Source organism: Pholis gunnellus (assembly GCF_910591455.1).
Source record: "Pholis gunnellus genome assembly, chromosome: 2".
NCBI lineage: Eukaryota > Metazoa > Chordata > Actinopteri > Perciformes > Pholidae > Pholis > Pholis gunnellus.
Window position 1 is genome coordinate 24671945 of NC_136536.1, and position 27125 is coordinate 24699069.

Sequence of the window (27125 nt, forward strand, 5' to 3'; positions counted from 1 at the left end):
ACATAGATAAATAGGGGCTGAATCTGATTGGATAAAAGCTCTCCTTAAAACAAGCTGTGCTGCAAGCAGCACTGCAGGCTGGAAGCAGAGCAACAGAGGAAGACAGGAGCTGTGCAATGAGAAAATAAGCTAATGGGAAAAAAAATTATTAAATTATAAAATAGCTATAACTTTGTGATTCTGTTTAGGCCCGCAGAGAAGGCTTAGCTGGCCCTGATGGCCCACCACTGGCATAAACCTAGCTAAAGATATGCCTTTTAAAACGAAAAGCTAGTAGTGTGGCTGTAGCCTGAAATGTCAGAATTAGTGAGTACTTCAACATGTCCAAAGACAGTGCCACATTCCATATTTGATGGTACTATTTACCACTTGTGATAACATCACAGTCACACACCAAAGTCACTTGTCGCTGGTTTTTTTTTATTTCCCCACTCAAGGTATGAGATATAATATTTATTTCAGTTCAATCAGGTTCTGAATGCACTTGTTTTTTTATTGTATCTCTGTATATTTATAGATTTCTTCTTCATGACATTGAATTTGATTCCTCTTTTTATCACTGATAGAGTTGGGATTTTCAGGATTACGGCCTCTGCTTTCAATAAAATAGCAAAAGCTGATCGCATAAGAACCACTGATTGCATCAGATATTCTGCATTCTACATTGATATGCTCTGTGTGCTTTGCAATTACTGTCTGACCTACAATTCCATGGAATAGATAGTGATAAAATTTGTCTGACGCCAACATCATCCTTAATTCCAGTCGCTGTATCCGCCCACAACAGAAGCTTAACCTGACACTGTGAGGTAAATCATAATGAAGCAAATTATGACTGATTTTCAAAAAATAAACTGCTACAGTGTAGTTTGGTCCGTAGTTATATAGGCTAGGTGTGGCTGTAATCCGCCAGGCTGTAATCGATTCGGCCATGTAAACCATGTACGTTTGAAAAGGGGAGCGGGGTCTTCAAGAATTTCTTTCAGTTGAGCAAGTTTGAATTGTTCTGTCGTGTCAGCTAGTATTGGTCATGTTTCATGCTGTCCCGAAACAGACAAGCAAGTGAAATATTTGCGAATGAATGGGACATTTACACATTAAATCAGTTAGTCCCTGCCCTATGGTAGACAAACACTGTCACGTTTCTAAATTATCTTTAACTTCTATTTATGCATGTACATGCAACACGTTACAGTCAGCTTGTCTGTTTTGGAAAGGTAAAAGAAATTATAATAATTGTGGGACACATTTCCCAGCAATTCTGAAATTGGACAGGCGTGAAGTGAGGAGGTTTCAGACGTTGTTTGATAATCCAATAAGCACTTCGTTTGAAGCACATATATCTTCCACATACTGATTTTGTTATAGCATCCTGAAATCCGTAAATTATCTTTCAGCTCAGTATTTTGAAACTCAGCTCAGAACCAAGGACCAAGCTGAATGAATAAATAAATGAGCAGATGTGGGGGATACTGTTTTAAATTAGTGTAGCACAAGGCTGAGGAACAGATCTGAATGTAGGAGATGGTGTGGCACAAATATTATATATTATGTTATATTATATCTGTATATATTGGGAGCCTACCTCATGTTGACCACGGGTGGCAGTGTGGATTAGTGTGGCAGGTAATTGATATATGGAGCACAGGTGCAACCGACAACTAATGATGCATAGGTGATGGGGAGATCACACGTTTTTACCGCAAGCAAAACACACCAGACAGAGACCAGGAAGATAAGTTATATCATTATCTGTAAGGCCCAATCCCAATGAACCCTCAAGGACTAACTGACGTCACCTGGTAAGTGGGTGAGTGTGAGAAACTGTGAGAAACTGTGAGGGCTTGAAATGGTGTAAATCGGAATGGGACAGCACTTTGCTGCATCATATCACGTTACCATAAAAACGACAACAAATATGATGTACAATTGTGGGTATTTATTTTATACTTTGTACTCCCTGATTTGAACATCTTCCAGGCTCTTTCCTCACAAGATGAGGTAACTTCATATAATCTATTTACTCGTTTTTGTCAAAAAGGCTTCAATGACAAAATCAAATATTTGATGAATAAATAAATAAATATTCTCTGATTTCAAGTTTATTTTTTGTTCCATCTTTAACCCTTAATGTTTCTGAGTGAATGTAATATGACAGGCTGAGCACAAGTGAGCCGTCCTCTTTGTTTACCTTTTCTTTTACTGCTCTATGCGTCCACTGGTTACCCCGTGTTTAACGTCACACTGCAATGATTTGTGGGTAATTCCCTTAGGCAAAGTCAGCATGCTGACTTATGGAAAGGGTTCATAAAGCGTTCATAAAGGGCTCAAAATGTCTGCCAGAGAGCCCTCAAACACTCGATGATTTGACAGTGTGACATCCCTAAACCCTCACGGACTTCGCGGGAGCCTGCCTCAAAGTCTGTAAGGGTGGAGATTGGGATTGGGCCTATACTCTAATTAAACGGGAACCTCACCCAAAAGTGAAAGAGCCTGGAATCTCTTTGTTGAAGCGAGTAAGAAACACGATCTTCTCCCACACCCAGCCGAGTGGCTAGTTGCTGGAATTAGTCACTATACAAGTAAAAACCTGATCTCACCTGGAGAATTGAAATCATTTGGAACACACGTACACCTGGAAGGCAACGCTGCAGGGGCTATCCGCTTGACTTCCGAAGGAGGGCGGATCGATCATCACCACGAAAAGGAAGGAAAAATCACGGACACCGGGCAAAGGAGATCCCCGGTTAGTACAGACTCCTGTATGGATCTTTGACATTGCTTGTTTGAATTGGCATTGCGCTGTACGCGCGGTAGTGGGCTGCTCCGAGGATTATCAAAGACATTATCAATTATGTGGCCTTTCTATGATTTCATGCAAATCGAAGGAAAAGATTAAAGCTCAACTTGTCATGTGATCATGAGTGTGTTTTGTGGACAAACAAAGTGCACAGGCTGTGCGCACGCTCTCAACATAGCGCAGCATTTGTGGAAGCGCCTCTCATAAAACAATTGGTTGAAAATGGATGATATGCATTTTGATACTGTTGAAACTGAACCCACAGAAATAAAATGTGATGCCACTGAAAAAAGAACAAGAAAGTTAACTTTGAAAGGAATTAATGGTGATGGAAAGGCTTCATAAGGAAAGGAAATGCAATTTTGTACAAGCAGGCAAAATAAAGACAAAAATCACAACAAATGCTGAAATCCTGAAAGCAGGAAGCATGGTTTCATTCAAAAAAAGCTGTCAATGATATATTTATTGAAGAAATATCCACATGGCTGAAGGGAAATGGAATTTTACTTGATGATGATGCAAATGACGATGCAAATGATGATGATGTTGATGATGATTATGAAAATGCTAATTCTGAGTGCCTGACTGTGGTTCAAGACTCAAAAGCGCCACCCTTTTCATCTACACGTGTTGTGCGACCAAAAGTAAATATACAAACAGATTTACAGGACCAAGTACAACGGCATGGAACCTCACAAACAGGAAGCAAGTCAAAATCTTGTCTTATCCACTTTTCGGCGATATTTCCGATGCACGACCAAACACCTTAATAACAGGTATAAATAGGAGCAAACCGCTACCCAGGGATAACATCAAAAGAAGTAGCTTTACAACAACCATCACAGCTACCAACCAAACTAAGCCCACAGTGCACAAGACACCAAAGCCGCCTGTAACAGCTTAAGAGTCATCCTCAGAATCCTGCCTTTATTGTCAAGAGTCGGATCCATTATCTAGATGCCGGCCACATGAGCAAGGAGTGCATCAGTCGTTTGACCTGTGAGGAATGCAATCTAAAACACCCAACTATTCTAAATATCCAGGACAAAGACCAAATTCACAAACCGCAGGAAATCCCAGTAAATAGTGCACTAGTATCTCTTCAGGCATGTGGTTTTACAGGGGCCCGAGACCAAGACTGTACTCTTTTGATTGTCCCAGTGCAGTTGAAATCTAAGAAAGGTGATAAGGTGCTGCAGACCTATGCCTTCCTGGACCCTGGAATTACAGCAACTTTCTGTACTAACCGTCTTATGAAGAAAGTGAATCTGCAGGGTACAAAGACCAACATCATGTTGCGCACTATGGGTCAAGAAAAGGTTGTGGAAAGCCAATACTTGCAGGACTGAAGGTGTCTAAATTGGATGATAACCAATTCTTTGAGCTCCCAGAGACATTTACACAGGAAACGATCCCAGTCTCAAAAGGCAACATCCCTAATCAATGAGACATTGAAAGGTGGGAATATCTGAAAGAAATCAGTATCCCAGAATTGAACGCTGATGTTGAAATTTTGATCGGGACTAATGCACCAAAATGAATGGAACCCTGGGAAATAATCAACAGCCAAGATGATGGACCTTATGCCTTGGGGACACTATTGGGGTGGGTTGTCAACGGTCCTTTGAGGGGCAATAGTGGTTGTTGTCAGAAAAGCTGCTCAACCATATATGCCAATAGGATATTTCTTTGTCAGACTGGAAGAGCTGTTGGTGTCCCAGTATAATCAGGATTTCAATGAAAAGTCACTGGAGGAGAAGCAGGAGATGTCAATGGATGACCTGAGGTTAATGGAGATCTTGGAGAAGTGTTTGCAGGAAGGTCATTACTGCATGGACTTACCCTTCAAAGTGGATGACTTTCTAAAATCTTTGCCCACAGAGGAAGAAGCAATGCAGTTGGTAATGGACCTTACTGACATGCTCAAAGGGAGGATTTCAGCTGTTAAAATGGACAAGCAATAGTCAGGCTGTATTGTCCTCTATTCCGGAAGCAAAGCGGTCCAAAACAAACAGGCAACTGCACTTTGAACAGACAACCTGCCTGTAGAGATGGCTCTTGGATTGAATTTGTGTGCCCAAAGTGACACTTTCACATTCAAGTCTACAGTGAAGAAACGACCACATACAAGACGTGGTATTCTTTCAATCGTCAGTTCCATCTATGACCCGTTAGGATTCTTTTCACCATTCACATTGCTACCAAAATTGTTGTTGCAAGAAAGGTGTAGAAAAAACATGTCCTGGGATGACCCTGTTCTCCAGACATTCTCACAACAATGGACAGGATGGCTACTGGATCTGGAGAAGGTGGCAGAGCTTAAAGTGGACCGCTGCATGAAACCAAAGAACTTCAGAGGTCTGACAGTGGATAACTTCCTAGCATGTAGGAGGTGGATTTTGGGCCCAGACTTTCTTCGAAAGCCAGAGTTGGATTGGCTAAGACCCTTAAATCCACAGCCCATTTCCTCAGAAGATCTACAGGTCCTAAGGGACCTAATGGCGAATGTCATCTGTAAAGGTCATGACCTAACATGGGATCACGCATTGGTAACCCCTGACGCAGAAGAAAGAAGAAAAGAAATTAGACTTTTTGTTTTTTATGACTCCTTGTTTGCTTAATGTAGTTGTGCATACCTTCACAATTAGGGGCCGGTGTTTAGGTCTGGATATATTATCTGTATATATTTGGAGCCTACCTCAGGATGACCACGGGTGGCAGTGTGGATTAGTGTGGCAGGTAATTGATATATGGGAGCACAGGTGCAACCGACAACTAATGATGCATGGGTGATGGGGAGATCACACGTTTTTTACCGCAAGCAAGACACACCAGAGGGAGACCAGGAAGATAACTTATATCATTATCTGTATACTCTAATTAAAGGGAACCTCACCCAAAAGTGAAAGAGCCTGGAATCTCTTTGTTGAAGCAAGTAAGAAACACGATCTTCTCCCGCACCCAGCCGAGTGGCTGGTTGCTGGAATCAGTCACTATCATTTCCAAAACTGTTTGAAATGAAGGCTTATCACCTTATATGTGTTTGTGTTATACTCCACTACCTTTCATCCTTTGAGTGACCTTGACTTACATACAGCAAATCCTCTTATCTCAAATTCATTACGTATCAACAAAAGCTCAGATTTTTGCTGATTAACTCTTGCTGTATGTTTGGTCAATGTCTGGTCAGGTTGATCTGGTGTAAGTAGCAAACATGTAGATATACAACATCTGACTGGGTCTGTTTTCTAAGCTTTGGCAGTCACCAAACAGTATTTTACTTAGAGTTAAATTGCTTAGATCTGGCATGGGGCTGGAAAACCAAACAATCACATTACACACTTACTACTGTCCATTACATCATAAACTGTCCCCTCAACCTCTTAAACCCTAGGCCTATTTTGAGACCTCTGCTCGAAAATGTCATACCCAAAGAGAGTGTAAATCTCTAACTACAAGGTCTATTTGAATAATTTAAATTTCAAAATAACACAAATAAATGTGAGCTTTGTTAATATGTGTACATATCATTGTATATGTTACTGGTAAATGCTGAAACGAATGTTACACACAGCTCAAATTGAACATTTTCACCTAAAAAGCACTTTTATTGATTTGAAATGATGCACATGCAGGCCTAAACTCTCCCAAATCATATCACAACACGTCAGCAGTCCTTTTAAAAAAAGAATTGGCTTTGATATAGTGAAGTATGCCTGAGAAATCAAGGCCGGTGTACAGGTCAGCTGAGGTCAGCCAACGTCAATTCTGATTTTGGAAGCAGCCGATATAGCTGTTTTACTGTACTTTTATATACTATATAACTATATATTTCACTTCTTTTATCACTAATAGTGTTCAATCTATCTAACACAGCAGTTTGGCATCATGAGAGCCTGGGCCATATAAAGACCTGTAAAACATGGCTCATCTTCATCTGAATTTCAGTTTTACGGAATGCAATTGAACCTCACACAGCCTGTGATTGGCCGATTTGCGCATTTCTTACAGATCTGAATCCGGAAGAGTGTGGGCAGTGTAGTGATATGTTCTTTGAGTTGTTAGGCAGAATTTTAAGCCAATAAAATAATCGAAAACCGTGGTCCTTCCCCATGGGTCAAACCCATTGGCCAAAACTGAAATTATTACTCATTCGTCATAGAAGCAGACATAGCTTGATAAAGGCATTTAAATTGACAGAAGAATTAGCAAGACTACATTTCAGTAATTCAGTAAGCTTGTTAATCAGCCTGCAGCATTTCTGGTTTGAGCAAAACACCTCCAAATTACAATCATGCAATACTTCTAGTCAATCAATTATGAAAACCACCTTTTAGGATCAACACAATGTTTCTAAATTTTGTATTACAATGTTATTATTCCAAAATCATTCTCCGGTTCTTTCATGAGTTGGTGTGTTGATTTTTCCACCAGCTCAGAATGTCTGGCTGGAGAAATATCAGATAATAAAGAAGGCACATCTCAATGGCATTCTGGTTAATTCAATTCAATTCAATTCAATTTATTTTTGTAGAGCCCAAAATCACAAATTACAAATTTGCCTCAGAGGGCATTACAATATGTACACATTTGACATCCTCACATCGGAACAGGAAAAACTCCTCCAAAAAAAACCTTTAACGGGGAAAAAAGAGCAAGAGACCTGCTGAGAGCAATAGAGGAGGGATCCCTCTCCCATGATGGACAGAAGTGCAATAGATGTCATGTGTAGAACAGCATAACAGAATGACAACACACTCAATGTAATTACAACACATTGAATGTATGACAGAACCACGGCAGGAGGCAAGACCAGGTGCAGGTATAACCCAGATCCACAGGAACCTGTGAGGCGAGAAAACACAGATACTCTGTAAGAAGTAAAGTTAGTAATGAGCATTAATGGGACATCAATTCATACAGACAGAGATGAAGAAGAGGAGAGAGGAGCTCAGTATATCCTAGGAAGTCCTCCTGTAGTCTAAGCCTATACCAGCCTATCTAAGGGCTGGTCCAAGGCAAACCTGAGCCAGCCCTAACTGTAAGCACTATCAAAAAGGAAAGTCTTAAGCCTACTCTTAAATGCGGTGAGTGTGTCTGCCCCCCCGGACTGAAACAGGAAGCTTGTTCCACAAAACAGAAGCTTGATAACTGAAGGCTCTGGCTCCCATTCTACTTTTTAAGACTCTAGGAACCACAAGTAACCCTGAATTAATGGAGCACAGCTCTCTAGTTGGATAATATGGTACTATAAGCTCCTTAAGATATGAGGGTGCCTTAATCATTTTCAATAATCCAATTCCTATTCCTAGCCAGTGTAGTCTATTTGATAACATTCTGATCATTGCTTGTGCAGTCAACGGTGGTCAATGATCAGTAAATGTGCTAGCAGACATACCTCATTAGTGGTCTCTGCTCCCCCAGTCAGTCACTTGAAGGTCGCAGCAGCCCGTCGATAATAACTCAACTTTGCCAGTAAACCCATTTTACCTAATTTGTTTGATGATTTTGGGGTTTTAGTTTTGTCATTATTTTGTAGCTGTTGTGATAACATTGTACTCAACTAAGCAATGTGTATGAGATCTGGAAACACAGTGACATCAATAAAAAAGAAGCACTCATTTAGGGCTGCAACTAACGATTATTTTAATAATCGATTAATCTGTCGATTATTTGTTCGATTAATCGATGAATCGGATAAAAAAACAAAAAAGCATTAATTTCCAACCCTTTATTCAACAGAACTGTGCCAGAAAATGCACAGGTAAAAGGTAAGTTGCTCCTTGAACATCCTTGAGCAGTAATAATTTTTGAGCAGTAATAAAAAAAAGAACATACAAATATATGCTTTACATCTGCCAAATATACAATAATAATAATAATAATATATATATATATATAATAATAATATAATAATAATAAAAATATAGGCTTTTTTTAAATAAAGTGCACTAAAGGGACCTGAGCTGTCAGAACAATAAATCATTTATGAAAAATAAAGAAAAATACAAATCAGAAAACTTAACAGGATTTGTTTGAACGTCAGAACTTGTTCTCTACACTACACTCAGACGCACACACTCACAAACTCTCGCACTCAGACACACACACATGCACTCACTCTCTCTCACTCTCTTTGTTCAGACACTTTGCATTGCAATGCAAAAATGTGAGCATGTCCACATGCTCCTGGCCCAGGCTCGCTCTTTTCTTGGAGGCTGTTTCCTGCTGCAGAATACAGCTGCTCAGATGGTGTTGAGGTGGCAGGGATACACAGGTAAGACTTGGCTAGCCTGGCCAACATGGGATATCTGTCATTGTTAGCCTTCCACCACAGTAATGGGTTTTCTTCCTTGGCAAGGCTCTTTTCTCCAAAGTATGTGAGGACTTCGTTCCTCACTTGGATGTGGGCATCCTCAGCATCGCCTGCTCCATCCTCTTCTTCACCATCAGAACCAAGGAGTGAGTCAAGTAGAGTGGCTAGAGGTGTTGATTCACTAGCTGTAGTATCGGTGGAGGTAACACTGCAACTGCCATGCTGCCCCACATCCATCTTCCTTCTCTCTTCAAGTGCCATTGTTTGCACTTTAGTTTGAACATGTAGGACTTCATCAGGTGAAAGACACTTCAGTTTCCTAAACTTTGGGTCAAGGACCATCGCAAGAATGACTGTGTTTGGTGCTCTATCTGAGAAAGCAGTCTCCCTTTTCCATCTCTCCTGCAACTGCTGCACAGCAGTGAGTTGGAAACCCCGCAGCGGGGCTGACTCGTAGGCAGCACTCTGGGTGGACTTCAACAGCCCCTTCACAAGTGGAGGTATTGCTGATATTGTCGCACATTTCTGTCCACTCATGAACACAGTGACACATCCAAAAGGCTTGAGGACTGTTGAAAGTTCTTCCAGCAGGCTCCACTGGTCTGGTTTCAGATCCAGGTACCTTTTGCCTCTCTGGGTGACAGAGCTGTCGGACAGTGTTGCTGTTACAGGCCACCTTTGCTCAAGCAGTCGGCTTATCATATAGAATGTGCTATTCCACCTTGTGCTTATGTCTTGAACGAGGCTGTGCTCAGGTGTGGCCATTTGTTGTTGTTTTTCTTTGAGCTTACTGCTGGCTAGCTCGCTTTTCTTAAAATGTTCTACCAGACATCTTGCAGCCCCGACAGCTTTTTCAATGCTCGGATGCTTCAACGCAGCATTGATCACAAGTTGCAAAGTATGGCCAGTGCAACGGACAGAGGACCACCCATGCTTCTCCTCCAGGATATTTGCCGCAGCCACAATATTAGCACCATTGTCATGGACTATGGCAATGATTTTGCTAGGAGGAATTTCAAATCTGGCCACTACCTGCTCCAACCACTCTGCAATGTTAGATGCAGTATGTCTGTCCTGCAGTGGCATGGTGGTGAGGCAGATTGACTGCATGTCCCAGTCATCTGTGATGTAGTGGCATGTAACACCGAGGTAGGCTTCAGTTGCTACACTTGTCCATACATCAGTGGTGAGAGCAAGTTTGCTGTTGTTGGTGTTTATTGCAGTCTTCACTTCCTTGAATGTCTCTTCATATTTTCTCTCCATGAGCTTTGTGAAGTGGGTCCTGGAGGGCAGCGTGTAACCAGGGTTCAAGGTGTGGATCATTTTAGTGAAGCCGTCATCTTCAACCATTGACAGAGGCCTCATGTCAGTGACGAGCATGTTGAGGATACTATCTGTCAAGACAGCGGCTTGCTGTGGTGTACATGATGCATTTCCCATCAAGAAGCCTCTCATGGTTTGCTGTTTTTTTCTGGAATCAAAAAGATAGTATGAGTATGTGTAATAGCACAATTTACATCAACTCTACACATACTTACATACATACATGTTTTAGTTACTAGTTGTGTAAAGGTAAGTAACCCAAAGAGCAGATACACACACACACACACACACACACACACACACACACACACACACACACACACACACACACACACACACACACACACACACACACACACACACACACACACACACACACACACACACACACACTCTGAATAGATCTGTAGTTTAAAATTTGGTATAGACACTTACTATGAGGGAATTCTTGGTCCGGGTCAAAATTGACCCGGACCAAGCTGTTTAGGTATCAAATATAAACAGTAGGTAAGGTTTAAGATGACCAAGTGCTATAAAAGAACTTTAAAATGAAATTAAAAAGTACAAAGACTTACCCTGCTGTTGAACTCCCATCCTCCTCATCGATGAGTCCAACATGTTTGCGTTTAAGGTGCTGAATCATCACCGTGGTGCTCCCGTGCCATACCATCTCGTTTTTGCATATCTTGCAATTAACACACTTTTTTGACTTATTTAGTGTGAAATGCTCCCACACCTTGGACGACTTCGGTCGTACTGATTTCACTGCCTCCGCCATTTGTTTCAGCACAACGTTACGGGTCTCTCCGATGGTCTTTCCTCTACCTTCCGCTCTTCGCTTTTGTTTTTGCTCCGCTTCGCTCCGCTTCGTTCGGCTTCGCTCCGCGGTCTTTTTTATACTCAAACATCTCCGCGTCTTATTGGGTGGCGTAATAATCGCGCGACACAACAAATCGATAATGCAATTCGTTGCCAACTATTTCAATAATCGATTTTTATCGATTTTATCGATTCGTTGTTGCAGCCCTACACTCATTGCACAGTAGCGGCTGTGGCTCAGAGGTAGAGCGAGTCATCTTCCAATCAGAAGTCGTCACCTCAAGACACACACCTCAAGGCACAAATTGCTGTGCCTTGGGTGTATATGTGGTGTGAATGGTGGGCATGTTGCACCTTGCATTGTAGCCCCTGCCATCAGTGTATGAATGGGTATGAATGGGTGAATGATGACATGTAATGTGGTCGGAAGACTAGAAAGGCACTAAACAAGTCCATTCCAGTAAAACTGTGAGCACATCACTGCAGGAAGCACAGTAGGTCAAATTTGAAGCAGGAACTGAATCTGTAACTTTTGATGGATGTTTAAAACAGACACTTTTATCAACAGTTCAGACTTTGGGTTATTATTTTACTGTTCACCTTTATTTTCTCTTCGAAATAAGTTTTTGTAAACAGATGGTTTGTGTGCAATCTGTCTGATAGTCTGACTGCCCATTTCTTGCCCCACCCTTTGACCTTAGAAATTAGCCAAAAGTATCCCTACATCCCACAGTATTAACTGTGCCATTAATATTTTTTAGGGCACGAGCACCGAGGTAGTCTGAGCGTAGGACCTATTGTTCTTCTAATGTTTAGTATTATTATATGTGTTTCGTTGCAAAAATGAGGTTTCTCTGGATACTGGTAAGATTTTTAAATTTGGCACGCAAGGCAGTTGTGGCGAAAATTGCAGTCTGATTGGATCGAGGGTATTGGCTTGATAGCTGTATGAAAGTTGGTATGTATGTGTAACTTGTATTGTATTAAGTATGCCCTAAACCAAACAGGAAGTAAGCCATTTTTAATTTTAAGATATTTTTTGACCATTTGAAGCCTTCGTACTTTAACAAACTCCTCCTAGAGATTTCACCCGATTGACATCATATTTGGTTAGTATGCTCTTGAGGCCTTGGCAGTAAAAAGTTACTAAAAGATCAAAAAGTTATCGAACATGTATCTGTGGCGTGGCGGCAAAAATACACCATTCGCCACTTAACAGGAAGTTGTTGTAACTCAGCCGTCCATTGTCTAATCTGCTCCAAATTTCTCATATGTCATAACATCCTGACCTTGAAAACATCTACATGACAATTTAGAATCATAGTAATAGCGCCACCTAGTGGCAACAGGAAGGTATAGGTTGTGTACTTTGACATCCTGCTCCTCACAGATTAATCAGATCCCTCTCAAATGTCAGAAAAACCTTAAGACCTTGATAATGCTTCATTGTGAAGATTGTAAGAATTTGTTAAAGGGCGACGACATGGCGGGTCGGCAAATTTCGATCTTTTGCCATGAACGAATCAACTCAACTCCACATCATCAGATCTTTTCCAGATTTTACATGTTTGATGAGACTCCAGGCCTGAAGAAATATACAGGCCAATTATATAACAGTCACAGTGCCACCTCCTGGTAACAGGAAGTTAAAGTCTCTATACTTGGCTTGTTACGTAAATCAGATCAACATCACATTAGTTCCACACAAATGTAAGAAGTTAATAATGTCAGTTCATAACGCTTTTGATGTTTCGTCGAACGCTGTTGCGACGCAGTCCACCGTGAAAAACGAAGGTGCTATTGAGAGGCTAAAAATGCTCGAAACATGAGCAAACTTGGCACACAGATTTAAAGCCCAAAATGTAGTTACATATTATGGTTTCAATGCTTCAGAGTGGCAATTCAGCTCGATAGTGGCCCCTACATAATTTCAACGAAGCAGCACTCGCAGTAAGTTTCACATAGATTTACAAAAAAAGGAGCCAACCAGAAGTCAGCCATTTTGAATTTTGTATGAATTTCTAGTGTCGTTTTTGCCATTTCCAGGTGCTGTACTTTAACGAACTCTTCCTAGTGAATTAATCAGATCAACTTAGAATTTAGTCAGAACAATCTTAAGACCTTTGTGATTAAAAGTTACTGAAAGCTTGAGGTTTCATCGAACGACATGGACGTGGTGTTGCGACCATTTTACATGGTTCGCCATCATCCATCAAGCTGTTGTAACTCGACTGTACTTTGTCAAAACTGTCCCAAACTTGACATGCTTGATGACTGTCCTGACTTTAGGACTTCTGCATGCTAATATTAACTCATAGTCATAGCGCCACCTACGGATAACCATGGTCGTAAGCAGGATTCTATAAATACAGTGGCCCAAACACTGAACTTCTTAAGAGGGTTTGTGGGCACAACCCCAGAAAAACACTTCTCTGATCTAAATATGTGCAAACTAAGATGTTTGGTGAGCAGAAATTGGATAAAAAAGGTTTCAAAATCCCGCTTGTACGTGGAGTAAATGTAATTTTTTTAGTTCGTTTTGGAGCCAGGCCGTAATATAAAGTAACTTCATGCAACGTGAAGTTTGTTTAATAAAATCAAACTGCACCCAGCCTAATTTATATGATAGATTATTCTACATTTTTCTCACCTATTGGCTTAAACTTAAACTATAAATTCTTCTATTCTTCCTCGACTCTTCCAGCTTTGAGTCACTCAGCAGTGATTGTCAGAGCTACCTGCACAAACAAATAGTCGGTTTTGAGACCTGCATTTACTTTGAAAGTCTGTTATGTTACTAACACTGAAGCGCATTCACACACATTCAGTTTTTTGTTGATTTTTACAGGGTGACAGTTTTGATTGTATTCAGAGGTACACTCAAAACATTCGAGGCTTAAGACCTGACAAAATGACCTGGCTACGCCATTGGGCGACACAGGAAATACCGTTTAACTCGTGCACACAGTGTATGATGGTCACAGAAATGCATGTCACTCAGAGTCATGCCAGTATCCTCGACATGCGTGAATATGCGAGGGCCCGATCAATGCTGCTTGCAGCTTTAATACTATTCTTAAATCTTGATTGGATGTGTGGCTAAAATTTGAAGTTTGACCTGAATGTAGCAATTGAGAAAAAGCTATGTGATCATAAGATCAACAAAGTTAATTATCTTGCGAGGAGATTGTCAGATCAGTTCAGAGCAATGTTGCCATTTTGGCACTAAAGGGAAGCTAGTCACCGAGATGATGAAAAATGATTGTCATGAATATTCAGAGCAGATTTTATGGTGATGTGACCAGTAGTTGTAGGGATATCTTGCGCTGTACCAGTGTCAGACTTGCCTGACAGCAGTTTTCTCTTCTGTGTTTGCAGGTCATGAGCATCCTCAGCAACCCCAGCGGTGTATCCTCACAGCCACAACACGACTTCTCCATCTCACCACTCCACAGTGCCTTGGACTCCTCTCCATCCAACACCATCTCAGCCAGCTGCAGCCAGCGTTCAGCTGAGGCCTCCATTAAGACTGTGGACAGCCTTTCATCATCCCAGTCCTACTGCCCCCCCACATACAGCACGGCTAGCTACAGCATGGACCCAGCTGTGGCTGCTGCCGGCTACCAGTACAGTCAGTATGGCCAGAGTGAGTCCCGCGAGTTCAGACTAAACAAACAACAGCAACATTTTGAAATAGAACATGTTTTTCAAGACTCTCTATTGCTAACTGATAGAGCACAATTATCCCATTTAGTGAGAGACTAGTGGCTTAAATGATGTAGTGGTTGAACTGACTTTCTAAACTGAATTTATTCACACACAGTAGGTTCTTCCTTATCCTACTTTATACCAGCAAGTGCATCCCACATGCGCTTTGGCACAAAAATACCAAATACCAAATGCAGGTCCTCGGTGCAATGGGCACGACACACCTGACAAGCGTGCTGCCTGCACTCTGAGCCAGATTTACTGCAGCTTTTGATGCCGTTTTTAAGGTGTAGATGTAACGCATTCTGTCCCATTCACGTTTGCTTATTTTATCAACCAGATGCACTAGGCTGGAGTCACAGTTTGTCTGTCATTTGGGACAGAGCAGCTTTCTCCTCATTGCATATGTTTTACAAATGTTCTGAAGATCAGGCAGGGTTTCCACCAGTGTATTGTAAGCCTGGCGGCCTGCATCAGAACCACAGAATTATTTGTAAGATGTTTTTTTTAACCACAGTTGGAAAGTTGGGCGGATCGGTTGGAAATTTAGATATAATCACTCAAAAATGACACTTGGCCGCCTGCCCTGTCAAAAGATACTCTCCACCGGATCTCTTCTTATTCTTCTGGCGGAAACCCTTGGTCAGAGTGTGGCCCTTAGCATTTTCTTGGTAAATATGGCGTCAGTGTGTCTTTTGGAACCACACCATGAGAACTGCTACTCTGCTGAACAGCGAGGCTCAATAGTTATGGGCCAGTTTTACCTTGTTGCCCGAAACATACCCTTCAGGTATTCCTCCAGGTACAGGAAAAACAACCTTCACAGAAAAGATTTAAGCATTATTGCATTTGTTACTTGTGTAACTCGAAATTCTATTATCTAGTCTTTTTATAAAGTCAGTCTTATTGACATAGTTTTGGCGAATATACCTGTTAGCATCATGGGTATGTTGTTGCATGTACCAAGATTCACTCCTATGAAACTTGTTCATTGGGCACAAACATCAAAAATGTTTTTCAGGCTCACCCAGACTAGACTTGCACATTTTGGGCCCATAGATCATGCACAGTCCTTCTCTAGCCAAGCCTGTTGTGAGCATGCACGTTAAGGTCTTCCTCTGGCTTATAGCTGACTGACATCCTACTGACTCCCCGCACACATTAATGTTAGAAAAAACAACAACTTTTGTTTTTATTGGACTGTTGGAGTGTTTGTGCCGAAAATGTATTATCTTTCTTACAATTGTGATTGAGTCTGTTTGGGACAGTGTATGTGACATTACCTGCAATTCCAACTGAGACAACTGTAGACCAAAATCAAGTCAAAGACCAGGGCTGTTCCTGGTCCTCTACACACCAGCATAATTCCAGAGATTATGCACATGGGCCCTTTGCTAAAACAGATGGGCCCAACTGTCGAAACCTGTCTCTAGTAGATAAACACGATTCCCTTTGGGATGAGATAAACGATTCAAGTGTGCTGCAGTCTAAAGCACCATAACGAGGTGAAATGTAAAGAAGCAGGACATTACTGGATGACGCTATCTTTTGTGATTTAAGCTTTGGCATCTGCAGCCATCTTATTTGGAAGTAAGAATGAGGGCCAGTGTACCCACATTGTTTGTTATAAACTGTGATGTTACCCTTGGTTTTAATTTCCAAATATATAAAATGGTAAATGCATTATTCTGGTTTGTTACAACTTGAATAGGGATTGGTTACAGAAATATAACATTAACTGCACTGAACAAAAATCATGCATTGCAGATTCACCCAATAAAAATATAATTATTTGTGCTATATTTTCCTATTTTACCACATCCCTTCTTTCTGTTTCGCTACATGAAGAGCACATGACTCTCTGCATTACCACTGAATGTTGTTATTAGGGATGTACCCAAACCCGAATATGTTATTCGGGACAGCACAAATAATATAATGGAAACAGATATTTCTTCTAAAAAGAGTTGCTCTGTGACAGCTGAATGTAATCAGCTGAACCTGGACAACCTATACATTGAAAATCAAAACATTTTCTAGCTGTAGTTGTATAAGTATGCCTTGAAAAATTAAATGTATGGACAACCTATACATTGAAAATCAAAATACTTTTTAGCTGTAGTTGTATATGTATGCCTTGAAAAATTGCATTGCCATGGAATATTAGGTTAGAAATACAAAATCTTTCCAATTTAACGTGTCTTCCTGTCCAGAGTAATACAGAGTTGGTGAAACAGATCATTTAGTTGGTGGAACAGATACAGAGACATAATTTGGTTGATTGTATCTGTTCAACTAACTAAATGATCTGTCTCTGTATCTATTCAGAGTCTGATAATTGACTTGGTGGAACAGATACAGAGACATGATTTAGTCAGTTGAACAGATACAGAGACAGATAATTGTGTTGGTTGAACAGATACAGAGACATCATTTAGTTGGTTGAACAGATACAGAGACATCATTTAGTTGGAGGAACAGATACAGAGACAGATAATTTAGTTGGTTGATCGGATACCGAGACATAATTTAGTTGGTTGAACAGATAGAGAGACAGATAATTTAGTTGGTTGAACGGATATAGAGACACATCATTTGGTTTATTGAATAGACACAGAGACAGATAATTTACTTGGTTGAACAGCTACAGAGACATAATTTAGTTGGTTGAACAGATACAGAGACATAATTTAGTTGGTTGAACAGATACAGAGACATGATTTAGTTGGAACAGATACAGAGACATATAATTTTGTTGGTGGAACAGATACAGAGAGATAATTTTGTTGGTTGAACGGCTATAGACACATAATTTAGTTGGTGGAACAGATACAGAGACATAATTTAGTTGGTTGAACAGATAGAGAGACATGATTTAGTTGGTTGAACAGATAGAGACATAATTTAGTTGGTTGAACAGATACAGAGACATAATTTAGTTGGTTGAACAGATAGAGACATGATTTAGTTGGTTGAACAGATACAGAGACATAATTTAGTTGGTTGAACAGATACAGAGACATAATTTAGTTGGTTGAACAGATACAGAGAGATAATTTTGTTGGTTGAACAGATACAGAGACATAATTTAGTTGGTTGAACAGATACAGAGACATAATTTAGTTGGTTGATCCGATACAGAGACATCATTTAGTTGGTTGATCCGATACAGAGACATCATTTAGTTGGTTGAACAGAGACAGATAATTGTGTTGGTTGATCAGATAGATAAGAATAATTTTTTTTTTGGCCAAGTATGGTATTTGTATTGGCTTAGTAGTGGAAAACGGGAAAATATAAGTATTACATAATATATATAAAAAGCACCGATGACCAACAATAAAATAAGAAATATAACGTCTTTACACAATATATATTCTGTAAATTTTAAACAAAACAAATAAATAAAATACCTAATCGATGTACAAAGACTGGATGATGATGTACAGTATGTACAATTTATATTAACAGTGATAGATATATGTACATAATAAAAAAATGTGTGCATTAAAGACGCACATAAAGATATATAATCTATAACAACAGCACTGGATATTTTGGTGTTTGAGGGTTATTAATGACTGATGTTAACTGTTCATCAGAGAGATGGCCTTTTGGATGAAACCGTTCTTGTGTCTGGTTGTTTTGGTCTACAGGGTTCCCGGAGAAAAGATCCTGAAAATGTTGTGTACAGGGGCTGAAGGGTCTGCAGTGATTTTTCCTGCCCCCTTTCTGACTCTGGACTTGTATAAGTCCTGGATGGAGGACAGGGTTACATCAATGATTGTTTCTGCTGTATTGACTGTCATGTTTGGTGGCTGATCCAATCCACACAGTGATCCACACAGAGCAGAGAGCAGACTGGATGGTGCAGAAATATGTCAGCAGCTTCTGAGGCATGTTGAACTTCCTGAGCTGGAGCAGAACTCTGCTGGGTCTTTTTACTGATGGTGTCTGTTGGAAGTCCATTTGAATTAAGAGCATTAACTCCAGGCCGTTCTGACCACACCAGAGGGCCAACTGTTCAACCTTCCATCTGTATGCTGACTTGTCACCATCCCGGATCATGCCAATGACCATTATGTCGTCTGCAAACTTGAGGAGTTTACCAGACAGGTCTCCTGAGGTGCAGACGTTGGGGTAGAGGGAGAAGATCAGTGGGGAGAACACACATCCCTGGGGGTTGCCAGTGCTGATGATCCGGTCTCTGGATGTGTTTTTTCCAGGCGGCAACCTCCGTTACTGAAAAGTAAAGCCAATGGGGAAGTGTCTTAAACTTGTATTATTTCAAATGGCCAACAGTGGGGGACTCCTCTGGTTGTATAGAAGTCTATGAGAAAATGACTACTTTCTCTCGATTTATTACCTCAGTAAACATTGTAAACATGAGTTTATGTTCTCAATTTCTAGTTTCAAGTCTTCTTCAATACAGCATGATGTTAATTTAGTAAATTATGGTCCCATTTAGAGTCAAATAGACCAGTGTTTTTCAACCTTTTCTGAGCCGTGGCACACTTTTTACATTTAAAAGATCCCGCGGCACACCAACAACCAAAAATGTTACAAAATGACACCTTTTAGCATAATACAGCATATATGCCATGGTGTCAAACTCAACCTCAGAGAGGGACTAAACTAACAATAGGACTACGTTGAGGGCCAAATAGAGTCACCATTTAATAAACAGGACAGAAGGGATATTGGACAAAGTGCAAAAAGAATACATGTTTAGGTAGCTACATTATGGTATGCATACGTACCAGAGCCAGATGTTTGGCATGTTCTCTTGGCTGCCAGTTCATTAATATCTGGGGTTATGTTCTGTGGAAACCCTCAATGTGGAGTGAAGGTGTGCATCAGTGAGACGACTCCTGTGTGGGTTTTTGTTCATCTTGTTACGTGCGTACAAACCACAAGGTCTAAAATTTCGAGGCTCTATAAACAGAATCGAACAAAGAGGACCCCCAGAAGTGTGCGCAAACTGAGGGGCCTCGCCGGCGACAAACAGACTCAATCCCTGTGGTCTGCCGCCAGGGTGATCAGGATCAAAGGGACACAATTAGCAGGCCCTTAGCCTTCAGAGAAATGACGGCTTAGATTTCTGGTCCCGATGACCAGTCGCCCCCTGTAGAAGCCCCTACACAATCTTAATTCCTGTCCCTCGTTTCCCCGTCTCTGACTTAAGGAATTCCATGAGTTTCAATGATACAGGGAATCTGTGAGAAGGGGGAGAGAAGCGGAGGACTAGCCCGTCTCTATATGATTTATCCACCTGGCCTGACAGTGAGCAATGTGTGGAGGAGTGTCTTGTGCACACCACTTGGCTATGCACTGGGAGACGGCTCTCACACTGATGCCTCACCCAACCTTGGCCTCTTAAGCCTCCGCTAAGAGAAACCTTTCCGGATTGTCAATTTTATCAAATAAGAATACCGCGAGTACGTTTTGGTTCAATTTATTCCTCTTAACCTGAGAACATTGACCTTGATCGTTAATTCCTGAACCCTCTATATCTATGTTGACGTCTAAAAGCTCTTTATTTGATCATTTATTTTCCCTACTCAGAGATCTAACTGCTGTCACTGCCGCTGCTACTCCTACTGCTACTGGTTTTCTGCCTAAAATCAAGGTCTTTTATTGCAGGTTGCGCTAAGAAAGAGGGACACAAGCGTGAACCCTCACGTGTCTTAAACACGTGACAGCCTCAGACTTTTAGACGCCATACCTGCACTGGCCCCCCTTCTTCTAAATATATGGCCCCCTACACTGGCCCCCCTTCTTCTAAACTTAACCCAACGACCTCTGTGGAACTCCGAACCGTAAAGAACACCTCCTCACTGGTCACAATAATATTCATCATTTCGTTTAATACATCATTGTAGGTTCTTATCAGGTTACATCAGTAAATGATTTACAAAACATCACTCCATGATACAACACATCAAACCGTGATAAATGATATCACAACAACTCATAGATATATGGTTAGAAATCTAGATTATTGTTGAGCAAATACCAGAGTAATCTTTGAAATATATGTACTCTTTCCGCGAGGCAGCGTCGCATTCTTAAGCAATAATGATTATAGTAAATTAACATAAATGAGTTAAAGGTGTTTAACAAGTTTGCGTATATCCTATGTATATGGGTGTGTGTGTGTGTGTGTGTGTGTGTGTCAGTATGGAGACGCACATGTGTAAGTGCATGATATACACGTGAGCGTATGTCCTACGGAGGCCCTGGTGTCCAACGCAGGTGCCAAGGAGAAAAGTCATGAAGTTGTACATCAGACAACTACTCTGGCGCCAGCTAGACGGACCCAATTAATCACTCCGTCCTCGATCCACACCTGCAGCTTGTACTCCATGACCTGTTTCTGTGCAGCGACCTCTCCTGGTCTGTGTGTCTATTGATCTGCACTTAAGACTAATACCCTTGGCCTTTTAAGAGCCACAGAGAGCCCTATAACCCTTAAGTATATTTACTTTGTTTTTGGTCTTTTTGTTAATTGTTTTTCTATGGTGCATCTAACACCTAATTTTATGACCAGGGCATTACATTCAATGAATCTCATAGAAGTCGATCCTCAGGTCAATCTACTATCTCCTTTACTCCTTCACTCTTATGCTGTCCTTACCGTCTACACAGTAAAATGGCTCACCTTAAGATAAACCATCATCATCATTATCTGTACTAAATCGCTCCTCGTCTCACAATCTTCATCACAGAGAAAAGCTGCTCACACAGGTATGTGCTCCCAAACATGCAGAGAATTTGAGCAGCATGTACAGTAGGCGGAGTTAAGGCATCGTTTCGAGGATCAAGCTTGGAAACTGTGCAGTCAAACTTTGCCTTGAGAGTGTCATTACACTGGAGGTCTATCAGCTCCATGTGTATGTGCACAGGTGCTCTTTCCACTTCAACTGCAAACGGATTGCTGAGCAGTTAAAATTAAAATTTTCGCCGAGTGAACTCCGTGCCAAGTGCGCCAATTTTATCAGCAAAATGCGCAGTCGGGAACACAGCGGTGGAGACTTTTACTGCATCACACATGTCTGTGATCACACGTCCCCGTCCCTGAACCTGGAGGTTTAGCACAGTGAGATGCTTCGTTATGTTGCACATAAAGCCAGCTCACATCGCCACTTTTCGTCCCGGAGCTCTGTGGTGTGGCGGGCGAGTTATGATAAACAATGATATTTTCTGGCGGGCCGTCGTACCGAGGGCCCGATATATGCTGACAATTTAATGACATGTCTCTCAATGTGTTGATGCTTACGAGGCTTTTCATCTGTGTTATTTTGTCCAGGGTTCAGTTCAGAGTCTGCATTTTTCCTTTTCAAATATTTCTCCATCGCTGTTCGTCTCGTCACCACAACCTCTCCCACGCGTCATTTCATTCTACTGTCTTAAATTAACAAAGTCATTATTGCGCTACCTACTGCCCCCCACTGGCATGGAAGAGTATTATTACTTAGCCAGCCACTATATTGCAGCTCAGACGCTCAACAATGGCAAAATATTTGCAACAACTAAATACATTTTTTTTGGACTCGTGAAATTGGACATTTTCCCACAGCACACCTGGCGGTCTCTCACGGCACACTGGTGTGCCGCGACACAGCGGTTGAAAATCACTGAAATAGACCATAAAGCAGGGTACGCTTTAGGGCGGGGCTACCTTGTAATTGACAGGTTTCTATCCAACAGAGCTGTATACAGCGTATCTACGTCACTCCTACGCAGTCCAATTATGATTTCCGTTCACTGGTTGCAAAAAGTCAAGATGGGGATGGCCGTAATCCAAGATGCAGCCTCTTGTCTCTCAGAAAGTTTGTGATACATTGACAGGTGGAGGCTAGGACAGTTAGTTAGGTGGGTTTGGATTTCTGGGATGAGAGTATTGAATGCCAAGCTGAAGTTCACAATCAGGGTTCCTGTCCCTGCAGAGTCAGGGTGTTGCAGTGCAGTCCCACATTTACTGCATCATCCACTGACGTGTTTGTCATTGTGTCCCCACTACTGTAGGCCTCCTCCTTGGCCTGACGAAGCTGTCCGAGTTCTGCAGTAAACCAGGGCTTATTGCTGTTGTATGTGCAGAATGTTTTAGTCGGCACACATCTTCACAAAACCTGATGTCACAGTGTAATGTCCCTATAGTCTACACCTCTACTTGCATTGAATGTAAACCATGAGGTGTGGAATTGTCCAATCCTTCGTTGCTGCCAAACATCCTTCTTGCCAAAGTAATTGCTGAGATTTTCCTTCGAACTGAGTCTAATAAACAGTACGATTGCTAAAACTAAAAACAGTTTTTTTTAAGAAAATATCTCTGATGCTACAACTGATCCTCTGTGACGGTTGTGGTTTGGCTGTGGCCCTCCACCCCCACCTCTCCCTCCTGCAGACAGATTTAACAGTTTACTTCAGACATTTGACTCTTCTCTTGTTCTAATGCAGGAAGCTCCTGACAGATTAAAGTACATACCGTCAAAATAGCTGAGGTGTGTGAGTGTGTGTGTTCACCTGTGTTTGTGCATGCGTTCATGCGTGTTAAGTGTGTGTTATCAGATAGGCTCAATCTTGGAGGCAAAGGACTCTCAGCGTGACTGCTCAACAGGGATTTAAGGTATAAAGCTGGTTGACAGGAAAAACAGCTTCCTTTAGAGGGCCCCACTAAACCCTTGTGAAACACACACAAACACACACACACATGCTGCTCCCACACTTGCTGTTGAGATGACTGGCATCTTGGCAGACAGACCTGCCCACCCATAGGTGCTCTTCTTTCTCTCATCCTTCAGCACAGAGTGACAGCTTCCTTTCTGTGCACGCTAGCATCCTAACTGAAATGCCTTGCTTATCTTCCCCTGATAGCCCCACACACATGCACACCCAAACACACCATTTCACATCACATTTGCTGTCAGCCCTCCTCTCTCCTGCCCTATAAAACAGAAGTTATCACCAGCTAAACCAGGGAGGGGCAACATCCACCACTCAGACAGAAAAATGTTGAGCATTAATGCCAGCTTTGCAAGAACCTCAGTTATTCTGGTGGCTGCCAGTCTTTTTGTTTGTGGAGCCAAACTGTTGGCTCCTTTTGTGTGTCTGTCAAACATAGTGTTCTCTTGTCAGTCAGTATGCTTGGACATAAAACAAACAATGCTGCTGCAATATAATGCATGTTCAAGTATAGTGACATTCAGTGTTCACTAAGTTGTCACCAAATCTTGAGCAGCGCCAAACAAAAATAGAATGTAACTACTAAGAAGTATTTTGTGAATCAGCCTGATTCATTTGCTTCCGCTGTGCCAAAGAGCTCCATTGTTATCCAAAAGGTAAACACATCATCATTGTATTGTTTCCATGAACACAGACACTGCTGTTTATTTGGACTCAATCCCCCATACAAGGTACTGCTGCCACATATACTCACTAGAGCAAAACAACAGTCTGCCTCCAAGAAATTATGTTTGTTTACGACTCATCTGTTTTGTCAGATACGTTTTTGAAACATAAATGTTGCCTGCATTATGTTCACTGGCAAAAAGTTTTACCATCCAGGAATAGCTAAGTTCATGTAGAGAACTATATATTTGTGACCTGTTTTCAAAGATCTATGTCTTCAGTCACAACCAATTTGTCTGTTGGTATTAGGGATAATTCAATCATTTTAGTATCATATATTATTATTGTGTACCTGTGTATTTTGTCATACATATTTGAAACACAAATTTGAAAACAGACGTTCCCATGAAAGTTAGGTTCCATGTCTCATTTTTCAGCAGAGACATTTTTGGTGTCAGTTTGGAGAAGCATTAATATACATTTTTCACTCAGTGTAAACAACATATAGCTTCAATGAAGACCTAGAACAATATACAAGCACACACACACACACACACACACACACACACACACACTGCTGCTAACTCAGAAGTTTGGGGTCACCTGTAATTTTTTTACATTTTCTTTCTTTCCTTCAAAAATAACTATTTTGAGAGAGACAACAATATTTTAATTTAGACTCCAAATGTATTATTTACATTTGAAATAGTTTTGGCCCCAAAGGAAAAAGAATGAAATGATTAAATCTTACATTTAGTCGATGTCCCCACAGTGTTGCATGCTGGGAGAGAATACTGTTGTGTCCAATTTTCCCCCAAATACCCTGCTATTTTCCAGTTAATTAAACCAGGGGCTGAAGAGGTTTAAACTGTGATTTGTCAGTCCCAAGTATGTTTAGCTGATATTCTTTAATCCAATTCCAATAGTGCTAACCCTACACAGACGTTATTGTGAAGTTTGAAGAATAGTGTTGCTTAACCCTTCTGTTAATGCTGGCTGCATTATTGTGCACTTGACATTGAACAGGACTTTATTACGATTTAAATTTCCACACGTCTTTTACCAATGACTGGTGATTTTTTCCATTCTTATTCAACTGTCAGTCTGGTTTAACATTGTACAGTGTTTTGTTCACCAAGTACAAAAAATCTACAATTCAAACGCCTGAAAGACAATTAAAACAATTATAAGTAGTCCTCTAGCCATTTGACTGTAACGAATCCAGCTTTTGTGGCTGGCAACCCCAAACTTTTTAGTGGTAGTATATAAAGAGATATATATGTCTATATATAGACATATATATAGACATTAACTCTGTCTCCTGTCTCCGATCTTCTCCAGCTGCTGTTGATTACCTGGCGAAGAACGTCAGCCTGTCCAGTCAGCGCAGGATGAAGCTGGCCGACCACTCAGCTGTACTGGGACTGCTGCAGGTCGAGACTGGCCAGGCCTACTAGTACTCACCAGACATGCATGCAACATGACACCTGGTCACCAGCACAACCCACACCTCCTGTTACCATCCATACAAATCTCCCAGAGACCGTGTGTGTGTGTGTGTCTGTCACTATACAGTGCATTGAGCTGATAATAAGCTTTTTTATACTCTATTTCATGTAAGTGTTTCTCCAGTGGTTAAGGATTGAATGATACAGCTGTCCAAGCTTTAAACATTCCCCATGGGACCAACCAAATCCACAGCAAGGATTTCCACTGTTACAAAAATATTTTTTATTTGTTGTTTTTATTGCACTACATTTTGTACACAACATTGGTGGATTCTAACTCAACTGGATAACTATAAACTAGTGATATAAACAATTACTTTGTGAACCCTGAGCAAAGTATTTTGGACTAGGTTTAATCTATTACTTGCTATTTAAAATATATTTGATGAAAACAGCTTTTATGTGAGTCAGCAAAACACTAAATTATGTATTATGTCATCCTATAATGATGTTCTTTTTTGTCTCAATTCATGGCACCCAGAATGAATTCCCGTCGATTTGCATCTATTGTGTCGTTGAATTGACATTAAATAAAAATGTTCACATCCAAAACTCCTTTCAAAATTCAGTCTGAACACACCTTAACAGAACACGGTCCGGTTTCACCTTCATTATCAATAACATTCACATCAAGTGTGTTGTACTCCACACCGCATCACAGATGAGTAGTGAAAATGTAAACAAAAACAAGATTGTGAGCTGCTGTCTTGAAAAACTGCAACCCAAATAGGCTGTTTGGTACGGCCGGGTATCGTTAACAAAATTATAATGACAGTACCAATACCCTTAAAGTAGTACCAATATCAGTGCATTAATTCATTTGATACCAATCATGTTAATGGCCGCCATCATCCGATCTACTGTGGTGGGACTGCGTTGCCGCGGAAGCGTAGTAACCATCCTCCGGTCCCCCCGCAAGTTAAAACTGTTAGCTCTCTCAACACTGTTGTAGTTGTTAGTTCTGTTCACGCTGTTAGCACCGTTATCTGCTATCCACTGGATCAGACATCTCCCAGTTTAAGAGCTTGGATGTACAGTATAAAGAGAACTGGATACAGCTTTGGGGCGGCATCCCTTTCATTTCCATGAAAGTTGCTCAGTGGCGCATGAAGCAAAAATAGTTCAACTTCAAAGTCAAGAATTCTGATAGAAATCTTCTGCATTATGTGGCCCAAAGATCATGCGCACTAGCGTTTTGTTTAACTGGGCCTTCCAGCCCTCGGTCCAGCCTTGTTCTCGGGCTCATTCACATGAACAGAGGAAGGAAAATAACTCTGGATTCAGCTATTGGTGCATTATA

General features: G+C 41.1%; 1 protein-coding gene across 2 annotated transcripts in view; it reads left to right on the top strand.

Moving 5' to 3' along the window:
* LOC306704700 (paired box protein Pax-7-like) overlaps positions 1-25774 on the top strand; it is a gene marked incomplete at both ends in the record, with an annotated part of 81122 nt that extends 55348 nt beyond the window's left edge. For both annotated transcript variants that reach the window (XM_079171190.1, XM_079171191.1), the window contains 2 exons: positions 14637-14904; positions 25659-25774. In XM_079171190.1, coding sequence (XP_079027316.1) covers positions 14637-14904; positions 25659-25774 — 384 coding nt within the window. The remainder of the gene's footprint in view (positions 1-14636; positions 14905-25658) is intronic.
* Between the last annotated feature and the right edge of the window lie 1351 nt (positions 25775-27125).